The 19,918-nt window shown below is 40.3% G+C and overlaps 1 protein-coding gene and 1 pseudogene across 1 annotated transcript; one reads left to right on the top strand and one right to left on the bottom strand.

Moving 5' to 3' along the window:
• Window positions 1-3,109: 3,109 nt before the first annotated feature.
• On the bottom strand, window positions 3,110-9,343 carry LOC122024604 (protein WAVE-DAMPENED 2-like). The gene is made up of 6 exons (XM_042583262.1): window positions 8,975-9,343; window positions 8,552-8,640; window positions 8,383-8,467; window positions 8,228-8,299; window positions 4,227-4,337; window positions 3,110-3,622 (listed from the first exon to the last, which is right to left on the bottom strand). The coding sequence occupies exons 1-6, from the start codon at window positions 9,230-9,232 to the stop codon at window positions 3,323-3,325; spliced, it is 915 nt and encodes a 304-aa protein (XP_042439196.1). The 5' UTR covers window positions 9,233-9,343; the 3' UTR covers window positions 3,110-3,322.
• On the top strand, window positions 6,204-6,385 carry LOC122039129 (annotated as a pseudogene).
• Window positions 9,344-19,918: the final 10,575 nt, after the last annotated feature.

Below are 19,918 nucleotides of genomic sequence, written 5' to 3'. Positions count from 1 at the left end.
TTCTTCTATTCCCCTTGATTCGGTTTGTTTGCCATTGATATTTATGTGACTTACATTGCCCGAGAAGCCGAGCCCTAAAATGCCATGACAAACCCTCGAGTGTCAACATTGTATTTACAAACAACTCCATCGTAGTAGATTAGTTGAAGTGCTCTTCCAATAAGTAACAAGTTATATTTGGATTGCTCTTTCAAATTCAATAACAACAATCTAAACTTGTGTTCCTTGTCAAAGCTTTTTTTAGGGACTCTAGTTCTCGCGTTTTTTTTTTCTTGCATCTCCTGGCGCTTAAAGTCTAAATTGCAGTTATATCATTTTAGGTATGTGGAATGTTCTACGAGTCAAATTTATTTAGATGCAACGAGTGCCATAGGATTTAAGGCTACGACCTCAAGGCCCAGTTGAGTCAGTACCCCTTGATCGCCACTAAGTCAAGGCCCTCTAGCTCCGGTGGCAGTGTAGTTAAGGATTCACCATTGTCCCTCTGTCGTCATCATGGCCATGCCGAAGACGACGAGAATTAGAGCCAACAAAAGACGACCGACTCGCTTCATGCCGGTTGGTTTGCTCAAGGACAGGAGAATGAGAATGGGATTGGATTGGAATTCACTTTTAGTGATGGAATGGCTAAGCCTATCGGGTCATTGGTTCGACCGGTTAAATCCCACGTCGTTAGATGCTTATTGACTATCACCGTTATATTTCATTTTTTTAGTTTTTATCAACACATATCATTAGATTTTTCTCCTCAACTTGTCAATTCAGTCCGGTCCAATTTTCAAAACATTGATTATAACCTTTAACCACTTTTGATACACCAAATTTAAAAATCTTCAAACGTGATTTGCACCAATTCTAGTACCCATTCTAGCAAATGGTACCCAAAACGCTTTGGATTTCAAAATAGAATACTTACGAAATTCTACCTAAACATTTGACAAAGTTTATGAATCTTAGACTCGCGATGTAAAGTTTTTTTTTTTTTTTTGGGTCCGAGTCTACTCAATTGTTTTGGTGTTACCACTAAATTAGTAATATTATTGTCATAGCCAAACAAATGAATTTATTTTTCATAAGGTGGGATGGTACAAATTCTTTGATCTTTCTAGCGGCATATTTAACATTGCTATTTGATTTCAGCAACAATAACATCACCGATACTAGCATATCAATAATTATCAGCTTCCATGGTTCGAATACACCACTTCAATTCTGGAACTCTACTATCATCCACTCCATTCAAAGGGTTTAGAGGTGGCTGAGGAAAAGATAAAAGAAAATATTTTTTGACCAGAAATAAGTGTACGGATGATAATGGTAACAATTTTTTTTTTTAAAAAAAATCATCCTTTTTACTATTTGCTCCTATAAATATCTTAGAGAGGATGAAAAATTGAATGGATGACAGAACCCCTCTCCTCCCCCCGTCCACCATTTTGGTTCTCAAATCAAGTGAAAACCAAATCTTTCTTCCACGTGGAAATACTCACCTTTTCAATGGCTCAATTGAATTGATTAGGCCGAGCAAGCCAAATAAATCAAATGGGTCGGACATGTCGATCTAATCTAATAAATCAGTCAAGCCATGTTGTTCGACTAGGTTTTCAACACAAGATAATTCTTTGGTGGATCGGATTTTAAAAACACTGGTATAGAGAACCAATTCCTCACATGGAAATTTATTTGAACAATATATAGCATAGTATATCACAAATCCAAACATATTTAATTATTATGTTATTGGAACCAACTACAGACTGCAGTACTTGTTCTCTCCATCCCACTCAACACAAACATGTATGTAGATTTAGACCTACCATAAAGACCATACTAATCGATGTTAGTAGCAACACCACCAATGGCTAATTCGTCCGTACAGCATATGTTAAGCCTAACCGCTTAGTGAGGAGGGCAGGGCCTGCTAGATCCCGAAGGATTGGCAGAGGAAACAGATTGGCTGCTAGGCGGCACACTTCGTTTGAGAAACGACATAGACAAATAACTTGGATTGAGCAATACCTGCCCAGCGTCAGCCACAAGCAGCGAGGCTGATAACAGGAGAAGGAGACCTGAAAGAAGAGGCTTCTTTGGTGGTGATTCTCTGAGGACCTAAAGTTGTGTTTGTTCTTTGAGAGGCTTCCATCTAAGTAACAAATAAAGTTGTGTTTATTCTTTGATAGGAGGAAAGGCAAAGACATTGCAGGATCACCCTATCATCTTCCTCGCTGACTCACTCGCCCTACCCGTGAAACATTCACTACTGGCTTCCCTCCCTCACTTGCCTCCTTGTCGACTCTCAGACACTAATATTGTGTTTACTCTTTGATACAAGCAAAGAAAAGAGATGAAAGAAAAGGAAAGAGATATTATCCCTCATTTAGAATCATCTCCTTGTTCACTTCCTTGCCGGCTCACCCTGCCTGCAAAACCCCTACCACTCTCTGCCTTACCTGTTCACTGCCTGTTACCTTCCCTTACTCGAAGGCCTTGTTCGGAGAACCCCCACCCCACCAAACTCTTCATTTCCTTATTCATCTCTCCCACCAACTTGAACCTGAGCCTCACCATCTTTGATCTCAACCCCCACCAATGCGCAACCTCATCCTCATCTCAACCTTGTTCATACCTGTCATCCATTATCTGCCAACCACCATGGCTGCCCAAGCACACCTCTTTCCATTGTCACATTGCTTGAGTTCACTGTCCAAAGGCTAATAGCCGTCCGTGATTTATCTCCTCCGTGTTGGTCCTGGGACAAATTGACGGGGGCGCTGGGACGAACGTATTCGCCTTTTGCTACCAATTGCTTGAGCTCACTGTGCAAAAGAGCAAAGACCATTCACTTGCAATACTTTGGAGAGAGCATATGTTCGACTTGGGGCAAACAAGAGTTTGCTCTAAATCGCATCCATGGAATCCTGATAGAAATCTTTCCTCCTAAAATTTTGAGAGAGAGACAAAGGGAAGTACCTTGAAATAAGTAATTTCCTCTCCTTTCATTTTACTGACAGTAAACATGGCGTGGCACAAACCACAGGAGCAAAAACCAAAAAGCAAACCTTTACTACAAATGTGTCCTTTGAATTCTACTAATATTGGCATGAGCTACTGATGCTAAAAGGATCATAATAAAAACTAAAATTGCAGCAAACCCAGTGCCATGATCTAACATATATAGGTACCTACAAAATTTACATTATACCCGTGAAGTCCACTGACACTACCCATCTTAATTGGATAGTTTGAAATGGAGATAAATTATAAATTATAGGGAGAGTTTTGCAAGTTCAAGTAAATTAAGATTAGAACAACTTACGAGATGCTAAACACTGGGGCTGACTGGTGACGCTACATCAGATGTAGCCTGAGAGACCTCTTTGTTGGTAGGCTGCTGCTTAAAGTTCTCTCTAGTGGATTTGATCCCTTCTTTGAGTTTATTCACTGGGTTCTGGTTCCTGGGGGTAGTGTTCAACTTGTTTGTAGCATCCTTGCAAGTGGCTAAACTGTGACGCTGAAGTCGACCACGCCCCCAGCCACCATTTTCTCCTTCAGCGGCTGTGTTCATGTCACCACAGCTCTTCCTTCGACCCAGTTTTGGTGATCGAGCACGGGTAGGGGGGACCTATTATGTGAGGATCACATTAGGTATACACCATATAAGAATATATGATACAAGAAAAACCAAAAGATTATAGTATGTGCGGCTACGTTGGATGGAAGATGCTACACATCTTCAAATAAGACTGACATGATGAGGCATTCTCTATGAGAATCATTTTGAAAAGAATCCATTACAAATCTAAGGTAGCTTTTATGTGAACATTTAGTATATCATGGCGGAAGATAAGTTAAAAACCCATAATCCTGACCATATGGGTATCTGACTTAATGCAAACTTATTTTAAAAAGACAAACAGCATTTCTTTTTCTCCTCACTAGTATGTGTTTTCAAGATTGTTGTTTGAGTATTAACACCTTCTAGTCAAATTTTAGTTCAAGGTTATCAAGAATAGGCAAACTATCAATTATCATGCAAACTTAGGCGTTAAACTCAACCCTCTACTAAAACAATATTGAATACAGAACAAAAATCAGCCATGAAATACTTTACATAGCCCTAGTAAATCCAATCCGTTCAAACTATATAATTTATCCAGACAATAACATTTTAATTTAACAACTCCCTTAAATGCACTAGTTATCAAGTCAAAGCTTCAACTTAGTACCTTTTTAAGTTCGACCTTAGGTGGAGGTCCCTCGTGATAGAAGCTGGGCATTGGTGTTGCTCGGAAAGTCAAATTTTTCCTTAGTTGCTTAAGAGCAGCCTCTTGTTCTTCCTAAAACGTCAGAAGCTCAGATAAGAAGCTAGCAAAAACGTTTGTTTGCAGGAAAACTATTCAGAAGTGATTCATAAAATATCAAAGGAACATTATTCTCAAAGTATCCCTGATTATATATGAGAATAATGATAACTATAGTATTATTAACAATTGATGTGATATTAACTAAATGCGACAGGCATGAATGCTAAGCATTATATTTAGTCAATATAGACAAAACCCACAAGAATCCACAGGAGAATACACGTCACTCGTATTAATTTATGTTATTTTCACAAAATTCAGCAAAGAAGCTATTGCATACCATTACAGACAAGAGGTGAGTGGAAAATGAAATTTCTGGCAATGAAAAATGGCTTATGCTACATGCTTTGCAGCTGAAGTTTAAGCACCATATAATATCCTTCCATATGCATTCTATTTCTCTTGATTTAACATGTTTATCGGAAGCTACAAACATGGTCCTGTAAGGCTGCTTTTGGCTCACTGTCATTGCCACTTGGGCTGCAAAGGAATAGCACATTATTGTGCTATGTTCAAAAAACTCCTTATCGTATGGGTGATCTTGAAGTGAGAGTAAAGCCCCAGATGTCAGGTGACTCACGTGAATAAATGCCTTAGTGGCCTATGCTCCTTCATAGGCCACTGAGTAATAAAACTCAAATTTCCATACATGCATAAAGTCATTATCTGGGAGTAAAGCCCCAGATGTCAAATGCCCTCACATGAATACAATGACTTCTGCTCCTACAAAGGCCACCGACTAATAAAAATTGTTCTCATTGGCTTGCTGAAGCATTTCAGCTTTGAAATAAGATCAGTATGATTTTGCTGGTTGAAAATGCACCACAAGGTAATGGAAGATGCTTGAAACCTATCACAATTGAACCCTATGCATGTAATAAAGGAACTGGCCTCTTGTATAGCCACCTTGGTCATCTTTGTTGAAATTTTCCATATTGATTTCTTCCTCTAGATGGTTCATTACAAAGTACAAACATTGAAGGTAAGACCCCAAAAGCTCTACAATGGTCTATTATGTTTATATATTAGAAGGCTGTTACCACCTCAAACGACTAATTATTTTCAGATGGAATGAGCTCCATCTGAATTCAACATGGTATCTAAACTCAGAATTTCCTCTTAGTTGTGATGGGTGTGAAAGAGTATCTTAAATCTAAGAAACTCCATGCTCATTAGTCCCACATGGACAACTGCAGTGGTAAATTATGTGTATGACTAGTCATTTTGGGATGTAATAGGCTCTACCACAATTCAATGAGTCAAAAGTCAACTCTACTAGGTCAGACTCCTCGAAAATATTTAAGCACCTACAAGCTACAAGGGATAAATCACCATCCTAACATCAAATTCAAATAAAATATTTAATCACTTACAAGCTACAAGGGATAAATCACCCTCCTAACATCAAATTCAAAAGACTTAATATTTTACAAATCATTACCTAAGCATAAAGAAATTTTTTTGATTCATATAAATCATCCATCAAATATAAGATTAGCAACATAAAATGGGTGCATTTACAAGACCTTGCTCAGGCTATTGTAGCAAGTAAGAAGCTAATAGTTATACAACAACTCCAGGAAACAGCTAATCTTAGTATTTAATTAAGAATACGACCCTTTAATAATTAATTTTGGTGAAGCCTAAAATTAAATTATGTTAATGTCATTTTTTTTCTTTTCACACTAAAAATAATTTTAAGGCTTGTTAGTAATTTTCTCTTGTTGTTTTTTATATAAAAAATATGCACTTCTATGGTTCTCTTTAATCCCACATCTTAGGATTGACAACAAACGGAGAAACTTCTATAAATACCTTAGGCCGGCGACGTTAGAAAGCATACCTTTTTCGTCCTTTTGGCTAAAGATCAAGTGTAGTATCTATTCTTATCAGTTTAATATCTGATATAAAAAATTAAATTAATTTTTTATGAGGGAGAGTCTGTTACAATAGCTTGTTGCTGCTGGGTTCTTGAGCGTCGCCCTTGCGTTGCATTATTGCATGAACTTGGCGCACCCTTACCGACAATTTATGGGTCTGGGGCACTAATTTACTCGTGTTTAGAAAGGTGTTTGTATAATTGAGGGGAAATGATCATATAATAAAGGCAACCCGTGCATGAAGCTCCTGTCAATATGGGGTCCCACGAAAAGGTTGGACCACATTTGATCAATTGTACATAGCCTTACCTTGTATTTTGCAAAAGATTGTTTCTGATTCGAATACGTGACCTCAATGTCACATGACAATAATTTTACCGTTGCATTAAGGCTCCCCTTTGGAAATGATCATATAAAATGACTAAATAAATATTGAAAGAGAAAGATAGCAATAATTGTATTTTATTTTATAAAGTTATAGATAAAACATTTTCACTCAGATGTAGGGTCAAATGTTGCAGATTTTTATGTCTCTTGTGTTGTCAATTTTACTTAGGCCATCAATTAGCATTGGTACAATTTTGACATTATTCTTCCCTAGTTAAAGAAGATTCAGAAAATCAAGACAATCAATAATTTAAGAAACACAAATTTAATCCATAGCTCTAACAAATCAATCTAAGAGTTACCTCATGACAAAATACAAGCATCCTGAAAATAAGCAAAAAAGCACTCAAAAAAACACATAATCGGAAGCAAACGAGCTGTTATGCATTTGCATGCCAAAGCCAAGGATATATGCACCCAATGTGAATATTTTTCAATAGATAAATTACAAATATAATACATCATTCCAATTAGTGGCGGAACTACATGAGGGACTAAGGGGGGCTTTAGCCCTCCATGACCATGAGTCCATCGGAACCACCTAGTATGGCGGTTCCTGACCATGGCTCCGACAACCCAATTTTATCCCTCTTTTATAATATTAATTCTCCAAACAAAAATTTGCTCATGGCCTGTGACAGCTCACAGCAGCAGTGACATCTTCTCTGGCGACAAGTCATGGCGGCGGCGACGTCTTCTCCGGTGACAGCTCACAGCAGTGGTGGAGCATCACATGCTGGAGAGGTGAAAAGCAGGGGGCAAGTGGTTTGGTGGGCGTGCGTTCGAATAGAGGAAGTCAGGGTAGGAATAAAAGTCAAGGAATTAATTGAAACCCTTAATTAGCCAATAAAAATTTAATTTAAATATGATTTTTATATATTTAAATTTATTTATTTTTCATATCATTAACTAATTATTATTATTAATCAAATTATTAATCTTATTAATTTAATTACTAAATTCATTGTAAACAAAAATAAAATGACTAATTCTATTTATTAAAAAGTGAGGATAATTTTATAATTTTATATATTAACCTTCATTGCCCTCTCTTTCCTCCTAGACAAATTAATACATATTAGATTAATGAATCTTCCCTCCCTCCAAAATAAGGAGAAGATAAATGCTTTAGTTCCCTTCCCTTTCCCTCCATTTCTCTTCTCCTTCCGTTAATGAATCTTCTATCACCCCATCCAAACAGAAGCTGAAGGGTATTAAAAAATAAACAGCCTTTTTACAAGACTGAAGGCTGAGCCTTCACATGATTTTCCTCCAAAATTCCTACATTTCCCCATTCTTCTCCCTCCCCGAAAAAATATGATTTAAATCATCTCATGAGAATCTATTAAATTGTTAACATGATAATGAGCACTCCTTCCTATGCAAAATCTGTGAAGCAACATATATAATAAGCCAACAATTCAGCTTATACGTTCTATCTCAACAGAAATCTGTTTCAACTGAAAGCATTCTTTAACTATTCTGCATGTGAAGTCATGTCTTGCCAAAACAATTGTAAATGAAACTATGTTCAAATGAAGATTAATTTATTGAGTAACATCACTTGTAAGAAGTACAAAATAGAAGAAATTATACCCTTGTTTTGGCTTCACTTTGGAGCTTCTCTGCTTCCAGGGCCTGATGCTTTTCTTCTAATTTTGAGTAAAACTACACAAGTAAAGAGCTTATTAGATGGTGCCGAGTTGGATGAGAAATCAACTCCAAGGGCTTAAAACCAATGCAATAAGCACCTCCTTACGCCTCTCTGCACGCTCACTGCTCCTGAATGTTGGAGCAACTGCCCTATTTTTCATACTTTTTATAGATGGTGCCATGCTGGGAATAATTCAGGAAAATATGATTAGAGTTTTCTTTTAGCAAGCAAAGTTATTTCACAAAAAAAACTTGTGAAAAGTATACGAAGAAGCAATGGAGCAAGAGTCCTCTTCATCTGGGTGCATTATGTTATCAAGATGCAGATGCTTCCAAGATGCGACCTTTGAGTAACCCTGCAAGTAAATTGAAGAACTCTATCTTGAAAAATCCATATGTCTTCTAATTATAAAATTTTATGATTAAAAATGAGAGTTTAAAAAAAGTAAATTAATCTTCCAATATATAATGGTTTAATGCACTAGAATTTGACCCTCTCTTTTGATATCAAGTGCTAACAAGAGCAATAAGATAATTGTAGATTGAACATTGTAGTTGGTTATGAAGAGAAAGTGAAGAAAATATATTGAAAGACAAAACACAAAAGGAGATAACTTTACATTCTGAAAATGCTCCAACTAAACTGCACCATTTATATATTATACTGATTTCTGATGCAATAGAAAGCACCTGAGCAGTCTTTTGAATATTTGCTGATTGTGTTTCAATATTAGGATATTTTTCTTCACAAGCACTATTTTCAGCAACAAAAGCATGACATTCTTGAGAAGCATGTTTCTTTGTTGCAAATGGATGTGAAGTGGTTTGATTTGATTGTACAGTTCCATGAACAGAGTTTGATGCCACTGACTCCTGATCCATTCTCAAATTTTTAATCCGAGGTAAAACATGCACTTGGGCATTAGAAGTCTCCCGATTATTGTCCATGTCTTCATTAGATGCTGAAGATCCAGAAGGATTGTTTCGACTGTTTTGGTAAGTTTAACTGATCCGGCAGTAAGGACGGGGGACCCCCTTTGTGGGGAGCCAATGACACGTGGAGGTCAGAAGTCAAAAGGGTCAGCATGAGGTCCATCCGATCGGAGAAGGGTCGGGTCAACCGGCCAAACGGGTCCGGGCGGAATCAAAGACAACCCGATGGGGAGTTTGGTTTCCGACGCTCATGGTGAACAGCGTCGCCGGGCCGAGCGGGTAGCCCGCTCAACCGAGGCGTAAAGCATCAATGCTGTGAAGGAACATTCTCAGCCGAGCACGCGATGGAATGAAATCTTCTCGGTCGGACCGATACCTACGCCCGGTCGGACCGATGCCTGCCGAGCGGATGGAGGCTCAGCTCGGGGAAAAAAGAGATAAGGACAAGGGGACATTGGGGAACATCTTCAGACAACAGGCATGTTCGACGACCAAGCCATACGCAGAATCCTACGACGGAAGGTTCTGCTGTCCCATCAGAGAGGTGTAGCAGTATGATGTCAGACATGCTCCTCTGGTAAGCCCATACTAAGGTATGGTAAAGGACACGTGTACACCTCGGTAGGTGTGCATAAGCCTCCCCACTTAGAGCCCTCAGACTTCGCCGGAGGTACGCGGTACAGTTCCATGAACAGAGTTTGATGCCACTGACTCCTGATCCATTCTCAAATTTTTAATCCGAGGTAAAACATGCACTTGGGCATTAGAAGTCTCCCGATTATTGTCCATGTCTTCATTAGATGCTGCAGATCTAGAAGGATTGTTTCGACTGTTTTGGTAAGTTTAACTGATCCGGCAGTAAGGATGGGGGGCCCCCTTTGTGGGGAGCCAATGACACGTGGAGGTCAGAAGTCAAAAGGGTCAGCATGAGGTCCATCCGATCGGAGAAGGGTCGGGTCAACCGGCCGAACGGGTCCGGGCGGAATCAAAGACAACCCGACGGGGAGTCGGGTTTCCGACGCTCATGGTGAACAGGGTCACCGGGCCGAGCGGGTAGCCCGCTCGGCCGAGGCGTAAAGCATCAATGCTGTGAAGGAACAGTCTCAGCCGAGCACGCGATGGAGTGAAATCTTCCCGGTCGGACCGATGCCTACGCCCGGTCGGACCGATGCCTGCCGAGCGGATGGACGCTCGGCTCGGGGAAAAAAGAGACAAGGACAAGGGGACATTGGGGAACATCTTTTGACAACAGGCATGTTCGACGACCAAGCCATACGTAGAATCCTACGACGAAAGGTTCTGCTGTCCCATCAGAGAGGTGCTCGGACTGTAGTAGTATGATGTCAGGCATGCTCCTCTGATAAGCCCATACTAAGGTATGGTAAAGGACACGTGTACGCCTCGGTAGGTGTGCATAAGCCTCCCCACAGCTCTATATAAGAGCCCTCAGACTTCGCCGGAGGTACGCGATCTCTCATCTTTGGAGCCACTTCATCGTTTTCCTCTTGCCTGACTTGAGCGTCGGAGGGTCGTCGCCGGGAACCCCTTCCCGACTCGACTTCCTTGCAGGTTCGCCGGAGATTTGTGTAGCTGGTCAGAGATAGGGGAGAGCGCCACGTCCCCAGCGTCCGTCGACTCACCGTTCGGACATGATCAAATTGGCGCCGTCTGTGGGAATGCACCTGCATCCGAGCGGAATAGATGGACGAAGCTGGACGACCTCACACCGTGATGCTCTCCCAGGAGGAGCTCGACATTCTAATCGAGGCAAGAGCAGCTAAGCTCGTGGAGCAACAGAAACAGAAGGCGTAAGCCGAGCGACTAGAGCAACAAGCGACGTCAGCGTCAAGAGGCCGAGCGGCAGCATGGGGCCGAGATAAGGATCCGATCAGCATCCAAGGAGAAGCACCGCCTGCCCCGATTCCATTTCATCGGGCCCTATTCCGTACGCCTCTTGAAGTCGCACCAGCTAACCTTGATCGAGGATCTTCATCCGACGAGGCGCCCAGGCGAGACTACAGAAAAGGCAAGGCTCCCCGAACGGACGCCTCCCCCGAGCGGATCAACCGGCAGTTTTCAGAGGCCATCCTGTGGGACCCTCTGCCCAAGCATTATGTGCCCCCGCCGATCGGGGAATACAACGTAACCACCGATCCGGACGACCATCTAAGAAAGTTCGACAACACAGCTACACTGCATCAATACACAGATGGAGTGAAATGCCGGGTGTTCCTTACCACCCTCTCGGGATCGGCCAATTTGATCCTGTCCGAACGGTGAGTCGACGGACGCTGGGGACGTGGCGCTCTCTCCTATCTCCGACCAGTTGCACAAATCTCCGGCGAACCTGCAAGGAAGTCGAGCTGGGAAGGGGTTCCCGACGACGACCCTCCGACGCTCAAGTCAGGCAAGCGGAAAACGATGAAGTAGCTCCAAAGATGAGAGATCGCGTACCTCCGGCGAAGTCTGAGGGCTCATATATAGAGCTGTGGGGAGGCTTATGCACACCTACCGAGGCGTACACGTGCCCTTTACCATACCTTAGTATGGGCTTACCAGAGGAGCATGCCTGACACCATACTGCTACAGTCCGTCGTCGAACATGCCTGTTGTCAGAAGATGTTCTCCAATGTCCCCTTGTCCTTGTCTCTTTTTTCTCCGAGCCGAGCGTCCATCCGCTCGGCAGGCATCGGTCCGACCGGGCGTAGGTATCGGTCCGACCGGGAAGATTTCACTCCATCGCGTGCTCGGCTGAGACTGTTCCTTCACAGCATTGATGCTTTACGCCTCGGTCGAGTGGGCTACCCGCTCGGCCCGGCGACGCTGTTCACCATGAGCGTCGGAAACCCGACTCCCCGTCGGGTTGTCTTTGATTCCGCCCGGACCCGTTCGGCCGGTTGACCCGACCCTTCTCCGATCGGATGGACCTCATGCTGACCCTTTTGACTTCTGACCTCCACGTGTCATTGGCTCCTCACAAAGGGGGTCCCCCGTCCTTACTGCCGGATCACATAATAATGACATAGATAAAAGAAAATGAGAGGAAAATAACATCAACAATGATGTGCGAGTTCTTTATTAGTTATTATCAGAAAAAATCTATGTCAGTCAAAGTGAGGAACAAGGTTATTTGAGGCTCCATAAGTTAATGCAGAGAAAAACAGACTCCATAATGAAGTTCATCAGTTGTAATTGAACCCTCGTTGAATTCAGAACTCTAATGTAAGATTGCACAAAAGAGTATAATTCTGATAATCAGATTCAACTACTGCAATCTCAGTAGTTCTCACTTCTTTGGGACTTGTTCTCTCCCGTTTCATATATAGTCTCCATCTCCATATATTTGTAAGTTTCAGAAGATTTATAGAAGCTAAATTGAGTCATCGTCTACTCAATAACTACTTAACAATCAAGGAAATAAACTCAAAAAACAATTCCCTTAAGCAAAAATAAAAATAACAAACTGTATCAGAAAAATTTGACAGACAACTGAAACAATCAATGCTTTTGGACAAAAGAAGTAAAACATTTAAAAGCGCACCAAAAGGGAGAAATTATCAAGAAACAATAATAGTTCGTTAAGTAATTAATGAGCATGCTCGTAAGCCGATTCTACTTCTATTAGCATTTTATCCTGAGACTCTTCGTGAGACCATATCCCAACGAATAAATTTAGCGTCGAAAATCACATTACCAGGATTAACATTTTACGAAACCCCGATTTTTATATCCAAAACCTTTGTCCAGGCAGACCAAAAGGTAGGTAAAACACAAAATGCAGACAAATTTTCGCAGATATCCCGAACAAATGGGCCAGATCTCAACCACCACTGCAGATCCATCGTCCACTCAACCGAATCCTTAGCGCATCGCATTGCCGACAAGAAGTAGCAGATCGATAGCAAAGAATGCCGGATCCAAACGGAGGAGATCAACACAGGTAACTTACCCACCGCTTTCCGAGTACAAATTGGGGAGATCTGGACTCGTCCTGAGGTGATTTTGCTTGGCCTCCTTTCCCAACTTTGCTCGGCTCTATCCACCGCTCCCTCCCCCTCGGGAACGGCGACAAACTCGGCTGTGTTATATATTTATAGCTGTGCTGGCGATAACGCCGTCAGGTAACGGCGGAACGCGACGGGCAAATTGCTTAAAAACCCATGCGCGACGACTAATTACGATATTCATTTTAGAAATTGATGATCGGCAATGTCGGACTCGGCGGAATGTTCTGTTAGAACAGTAAAGCTACATTTAGTAGGGGGTAATTTAGGTATATTACCAGATTTATTATTTTGTTTATTTTAACTTTAAATCTGTAATATAATGTAATGTAATCTCTATTAAAAAAGTAATGAAGTTTTATAATCTGGATTACAAAATAAATACTATGTAATCCGATTACATTATGAGTCATTGTTTAACCAAAAATTGAATGTCGAATATACTCCTAGTCAGTCTACCGGTCGTCGCCGTCGCCGCTCACCGGTCGTCGACCGCCGGCCGTCGGTCGTCGAACATCGGCCGCCGGTCGTCGACCGCCGACCGTCGGCGGCGGTCGATCGTCGACCGCCACCGATCGCCGGCCTCCACCAATTGTCGGTCGTTGTCGATTGCCCGTCGCCGGCCGCCGACGTCGGTCGTCGGTCGGCGCCCGTCGCCGCCGTTGGTCGGCGCCCGTTGCCGCCGTCGGTCGGCGCCCATCGCCGCCGTCGGTCGGCACCCGTCGGCGCCCGTCGCCGCCGCCGGTTGGCGCTCGTCGGCGGCCGCCGGTCGTCGGCCGCCGCCAGTCGTCGCCAGTCATCGACCGCCGGTCGCCTGCCGGTCGGCATCGGTCACCGTACACAAGCTCCGATAGAGGTGCGGCGATCGTCGGTAGAAGTCGCAGGATATTTTTTTCATTTTATAATAATATGAATTATATTCCTTATAAAAAATAATGGATATCAAATAAAAGAATGTAATCATCCCTGTAATCAAAGATTACATACATTATATTACCAAACGAAGTAACGTAATCAAGATTACATTACATTACAAATTTAATTATATTACAAGATAGATTATATTACACCCAACCAAATGTAGCCTAAGTAAATAAGCGAAGTCGAACCATATCGATCCAACTTATATAATAAATTATATAAATTTATTTTTTTAATTATATATATAAAGGCTTACAAAATTATTCATACGGAAGAAGTAGGTAGAATTATTTCATAAAATAATAATATATTTAATTTTTGTTATATTATTCATAAATTATTTACCGTTTGAGATGCTAATATTAGATTAGACATCATACTAAAAGAGGTCATAAGAGATTTAAAACAATTACAACCTTTTAACTGGAATTAGATAAAAGTTTTTTGTAATGATTTTTTAGTCTTAACAACAGTCTCAGACAATTACTGTAATCCTGAATTAAGAAAAAGACTATTTAGTAAACTATCAAGTAACCTAGGAAAAAAATACATAATGTCTGAACTGATATGAAAGTAGCACAATAGTATGATAATATTGGAGTACGAATACAATACATTATTTCCACACTAAAAGACAAATGCACTTATATTCACATACAAAAATAACTTAAAAACCAACAATATGAATTTTATAGTTAAATTTGCACCCCTCAATAGTATAGTATAGCTCCACCTTAAACACAAAATAACTATAGGAATAGTAGAGCTTCTAAACAACCTGCTGCTAAACCAAAAATAATAAGATCAAGAAAAACCTACTATGTTAGAAAAAGCAGGGAAAAGAAACCATACTTAAATAAGGACAAACACGTAAGAAACTTTAAACCAAAGACAACCTATGCCAACATAATTACATGTTTTGCTTATAATGAACTAGAATATTTATCTTCAATGTGCCCAAATAAGAAAAATTTATATACATGAGAGGCAAAATTAGTTACATGTACTAATTTGGATTTAGTAGAAATCTAATTTGACATTTTAGACACATCCCCCTCCCCCCCTTCAGACTTAAATTCATTTCTATATCCTTCATCTTTGTCTCAGTGTTATCCTAAAATGCTAGACTTACAAAAATACATGCCATTAAATCATGATCAGGACTTATGGGAAGACATCCTTGGAACTAATTTAATGTTTCCAAGCTTAATACTGACACCAAGGAACCTAATTATCCACATGATTGACTATTAAAAACAGGAACTGATAACATGCCTTGTTAATGTTGGCGCAGCAAACCAGCAAGAGGGGAGGGGTGAATTGACAGAAATAGAAAAATATACCCTCTCCGTTTTTTCAACTCTTCTTAAAATGCAACAACAATAATAAAATAAAAATGACAAAACTGAGGAAGAGACTCGGGATTGACTTGGGTCCAATCTAGGTGATTGTTAATCTAAGGCAGTTGCAAAGCTCACTAAGAATCTCCTTTCTCTAAAGGTGGAGAAGCCTTTTACACACAATGAAAGCTCGAACAGTTGCTAGGAAGTTAATACAAGAGTTGATGTCTTATCCCCTAGCTCCAGGGCCCTTTTTATAGTTCCTGGAAACTCTATCCGCGGCTTGAGGGCGCCTTCTAAGGGCATGGAGGGCGCTTCCAGCGTGGCAGCAGTGGATAAGATTTTATTCGCTGCAACGGCTAAAAAACTAGGTCGAGGGCGCCATCCATAAGCATGGAGGGTGCCTCCCATACTTTATGGATGGTGCCCTCTATGCCTCATAGAGGGCGCCCTCTATACCTCATGGAGGGCGCCCTCCACCTGCAGGGTATAAATTGCTTCAGCCTTTCTTTGGTTCTTCCGCTGCTCCGTTCGCTTGGGTGATTGTGGCCAACCGAAATAGGGCTCACCCGAACCCAATTTCTGGCCTTTTCCTCGAGCAGGCTTCCGCTTCGGCTTCTTGTCCCTCGAACATCGCGTACATTCTTCTCATCCACCGGTGTACTCTTCCGCAACTCTTTTGTCCATCGGATGCACTGAGCCCGTCGGCTCCCTTCCCGTGTCGTCCTTCTCGCCAGCTACGTCTTCCGCTCGACTTCCTGTGCTCCTAAGCTCCTACACACTTAGACACAGAGATCAAAACCAAACAGGACCTAACTAACTTGGTTGATTACATCAAAACAACCACGAAGTCCAACAATCTCCCCCTTTTTGATGTGCATCAACCCAAGTTTAAGTTAGGGTTAAAACAAACAAGTAGTAATTGAAAAATAAACATTTAAGCATAAATTTGCAATAAAAGAAATTGCAATATAAAATGTAATTCAAATTGAAAAAAAAAACTTAAATAAAAAAAACTTTACTCCCCCTAATTCCCCTAGAACTTGTACCTATTTCACCCCCTTTGATCACATAAAAAAAAAAATGCTTGTATTAGGTATAAATTTCCAAGTTAATGATTTTCTAAAAAAAGATTTAGAAATTTTGAGATAATAAAAAACATTAAAAATTTTTAACACAATTTCTAAGTTATGAAATTTTCAAATAATTGACAAGAATTTAAAAGCATTATCTTAATCACATGCTTATCAGTTTGTTAATTAAATATTCAATTCGATAATCGACTTCCCGGCTGTGACGAGGTACTAGGTCTTCTTGGTTATTGGATCATCAACCACTTTTAGACAAAACATTTGAAGGAATTTAAGTATTTAATTTTTCTGAGAGCTTTAAATTAAAAAAATTTAAACTAAGTACGATTTCGAAACCCAATATAGGTTCCTTCCTACTGGGTTAGTTGAATATTTGGGAGGTACATATCCTCTAGGTAGTCTTCTAAGTTGTCCTTGATGTTTTCTAATGTACCAGTTTAACTTTCCATAAATTCTAAGTTTTGATTTTTGAAAGTTATTTTTTAAACATGTATCTTTTTTTAAGACGTCGATTTGCAGTTTCAAGTTATCATTTTCAGATTTTAAACTGTTCAACTGTCCAGCGGACCGACAAGAGGGGAGGGGTGAATTGTCTGAAATAGAAAAAGATACCCTCCTCGTTCTTTCAACTCTTCTTAAAGTACAACAACAATAATAAAATAAAAATGACAAAACTGAGGAAGAAACTCAGGATTGACTTGGTTACAACCTAGGCGGTTGTTAATCCAAGGCGGTTACAAAACTCACTAAGAATCTCCTTTCTCTGAAGGCAGAGAAACCTTTTACACAGAATGAAAGCTCGAACAATTGCTAGGAAGTTAATACAAGAGTTAAATATCTTATTCCCTAACTCCAGAGCCCTTTTTATAGTTCCTGGAAATTCTATCCGTAACTTGAGGGTACCTCCCAAGGGCATGGAGGGAGCCTCCAGCGTGGCAGTAGCGGATAAGGGTTTATCCGCTACAACGACTAAAAAACTAGGTCGAGGGCGCCCTCCATAAGCATGGAGGGCACCTCTCATACTTGATGGAGGGCGCCCTCTATACCTCATGGAGGGCACCCTCTATGCCTCATGGAGGGCACCCTTTATACCTCATGGAGGGTGTCTTTCACCTGCAGGGTATAAATTGCTCCAACTTTCCTTTGGTTCTTCCACTGCTCCGTTCGCTTGGATGATTGCGGCCAATCGAAATAGGGCTCACCCGAATCTAATTTTCGGTTTTCTCCTCGATCAGACTTCCGCTTCGACTTCTCGTCGCTCGAACGTCGCGTATATTTTTCTCGCCCACTGGTGTACTCTTCCGCAACTCTTTTATCTCTCGGATGCACCGAGCCCGTCGACTCCCTTCCCGTACCGTCCTTCTCGCCTGCTGCGTTTTCCACTCGACTTCCTGTGCTCCTAAGCTTCTACACACTTAGACACAAGGATCAAAATCAAACAGGAGTTAACCTAACTTGGTTGATCACATCAAAATAACAACGGGGTCCAACAGTTATCTCTGTAGTTATTATCCATCTATAGATAAAAGAGGTACTTGTAAGATGTGTAGAAAATAGGCTTGTAATCTTTGCCTCAAGAAACATTTTACCATTATAATACCCATGAGTCAACCTGCTAAAAGCAATACCCAAAACATTCTTTTAGAAAAATGTGTCTCTGTGTTAGAAATTAGAATAAATCAGCTAGAAACAAACTTCAAAACCATGGATACCATAGTACATACCCTATGTCCTTAGCCTTCTCCACAAATTTTGGATAAAGGCAAAGGCTTAAAAATTTCTATGACTTCACCAGATACGGACTTGGTTTTTATTAAAGCCTCCAGTATTTGCAACACGGGCAAAACCCTAGATATTAGGGTCAAATGTCTCGTTAATATACATGACCATGAATTTACCTTAACATGTCTTTTTAGATAGTGGGGCAACTAACTCTACTATAGATGAAGCTACACTCTTATTAATATTACCTAAAACTCTCATTAAAATAGCCTCCCAACCCTTAATTAGTACTCAATTTGACAATCAACAATTAGCCTGTACCCAATTTATGACCAACATACATTTAAGATTTACAATAATTGTGATAAATATAGTACCCCTATGTCACTCCAAATTATTGATTAAACCATTATTACATCTTAACATCCATCTTATTTTTGTCAAGTTTTATTTGCACTAACTCAGTTTTATTGTGGTTCATGAGGAGTGATTATCCTCAAGTATAGCAGTATCTACTTGTTAGTGATCAAGTAGCTGCTTAAATTGATCAAGTGCAACAGTATATGGTATTTGTTGGAGTCCTCATTAGTCCTCTTAGATGAGTTTAGTGATTAGTGCATGAGGTGTTATCATAATGAGGTCTGGGGTTCGAATCTCGACAAGCCCGAGGTAAATGCCCCCTCATGTGCTAATCACTATTTCAAAGGCTAGTAACCGTCCGTGATTTACCTCTTCCATGTTGATCCTAGGATGAATTGACGGGAACATTGGGGGCGAATCTATTCATTTTTTTTTTTTTTTGCCACCTTGTTGGAGTCCTCATTACCTATACTGTAACAAGTGACAGAAACCTCTATGAAATCATTTTTAATTGTTGGTGAAATTGTTGAACCGTATGCACTAGGAATATGTAGCTAGAATTTCGTGACAAATCCATCTATTCCTGTTTCTTTGCCTAATTGTCTCTGCCAATGTGCAATTTAACCTCTTCGAATTCAAGTTCTTTGATTAATTGTACAGGTCCGGTAGCATTTTGATGCGAGTAGTTAAGTGGAAGCATTTTAGTACGAATCATACGAGAAGCAAATTCAAAGACAAATTATACTCTAACTTTATTATCGAAGAGGAGGGATTCACCTTTCAATTTGATATTTTAATTATTTTGATTGATATAACTTAAGATATTTTGATTTTGTGCACCATCTACTTCTGTTAAAATTTATGATACATGCAATTTGTAAATCTTTTATAGGAAATTTTTGGTCTCAAGTTTGTAAACTTCAAATATAGATCGTAAATATGGATACGGTGTAAAAATTATCTTATAATATGCCTACAGTGGATCACATTAATAAATAATACAAATCTTTGTAACATGTCTAAAATTCCATTAAGTTAAATTTTTTTTTCTTCAAATTAATATAATAAATATATGATAACGTAGAAGAGATTAGGTTTGTGCACTCGGAGATCCAGAGAAGTCGAGGGAGAAAGATGGTGAGATTGCATGCGTTCATAAGTCTAGCTATTCTATTCCTCTATTAAAGATAATTTACACAAATGAACATACTCTACCACGAAGGAAGAGATCATTGTACCTTTTCTAGAGATGCAAAATAGAAG

This window comes from Zingiber officinale, chromosome 1A, assembly GCF_018446385.1.
Source record: "Zingiber officinale cultivar Zhangliang chromosome 1A, Zo_v1.1, whole genome shotgun sequence".
Classification (NCBI taxonomy): Eukaryota; Viridiplantae; Streptophyta; class Magnoliopsida; order Zingiberales; family Zingiberaceae; genus Zingiber; species Zingiber officinale.
The sequence above is the reverse complement of the archived record's forward strand: the minus strand, read 5'-3'. Positions and strand labels throughout refer to the sequence as shown.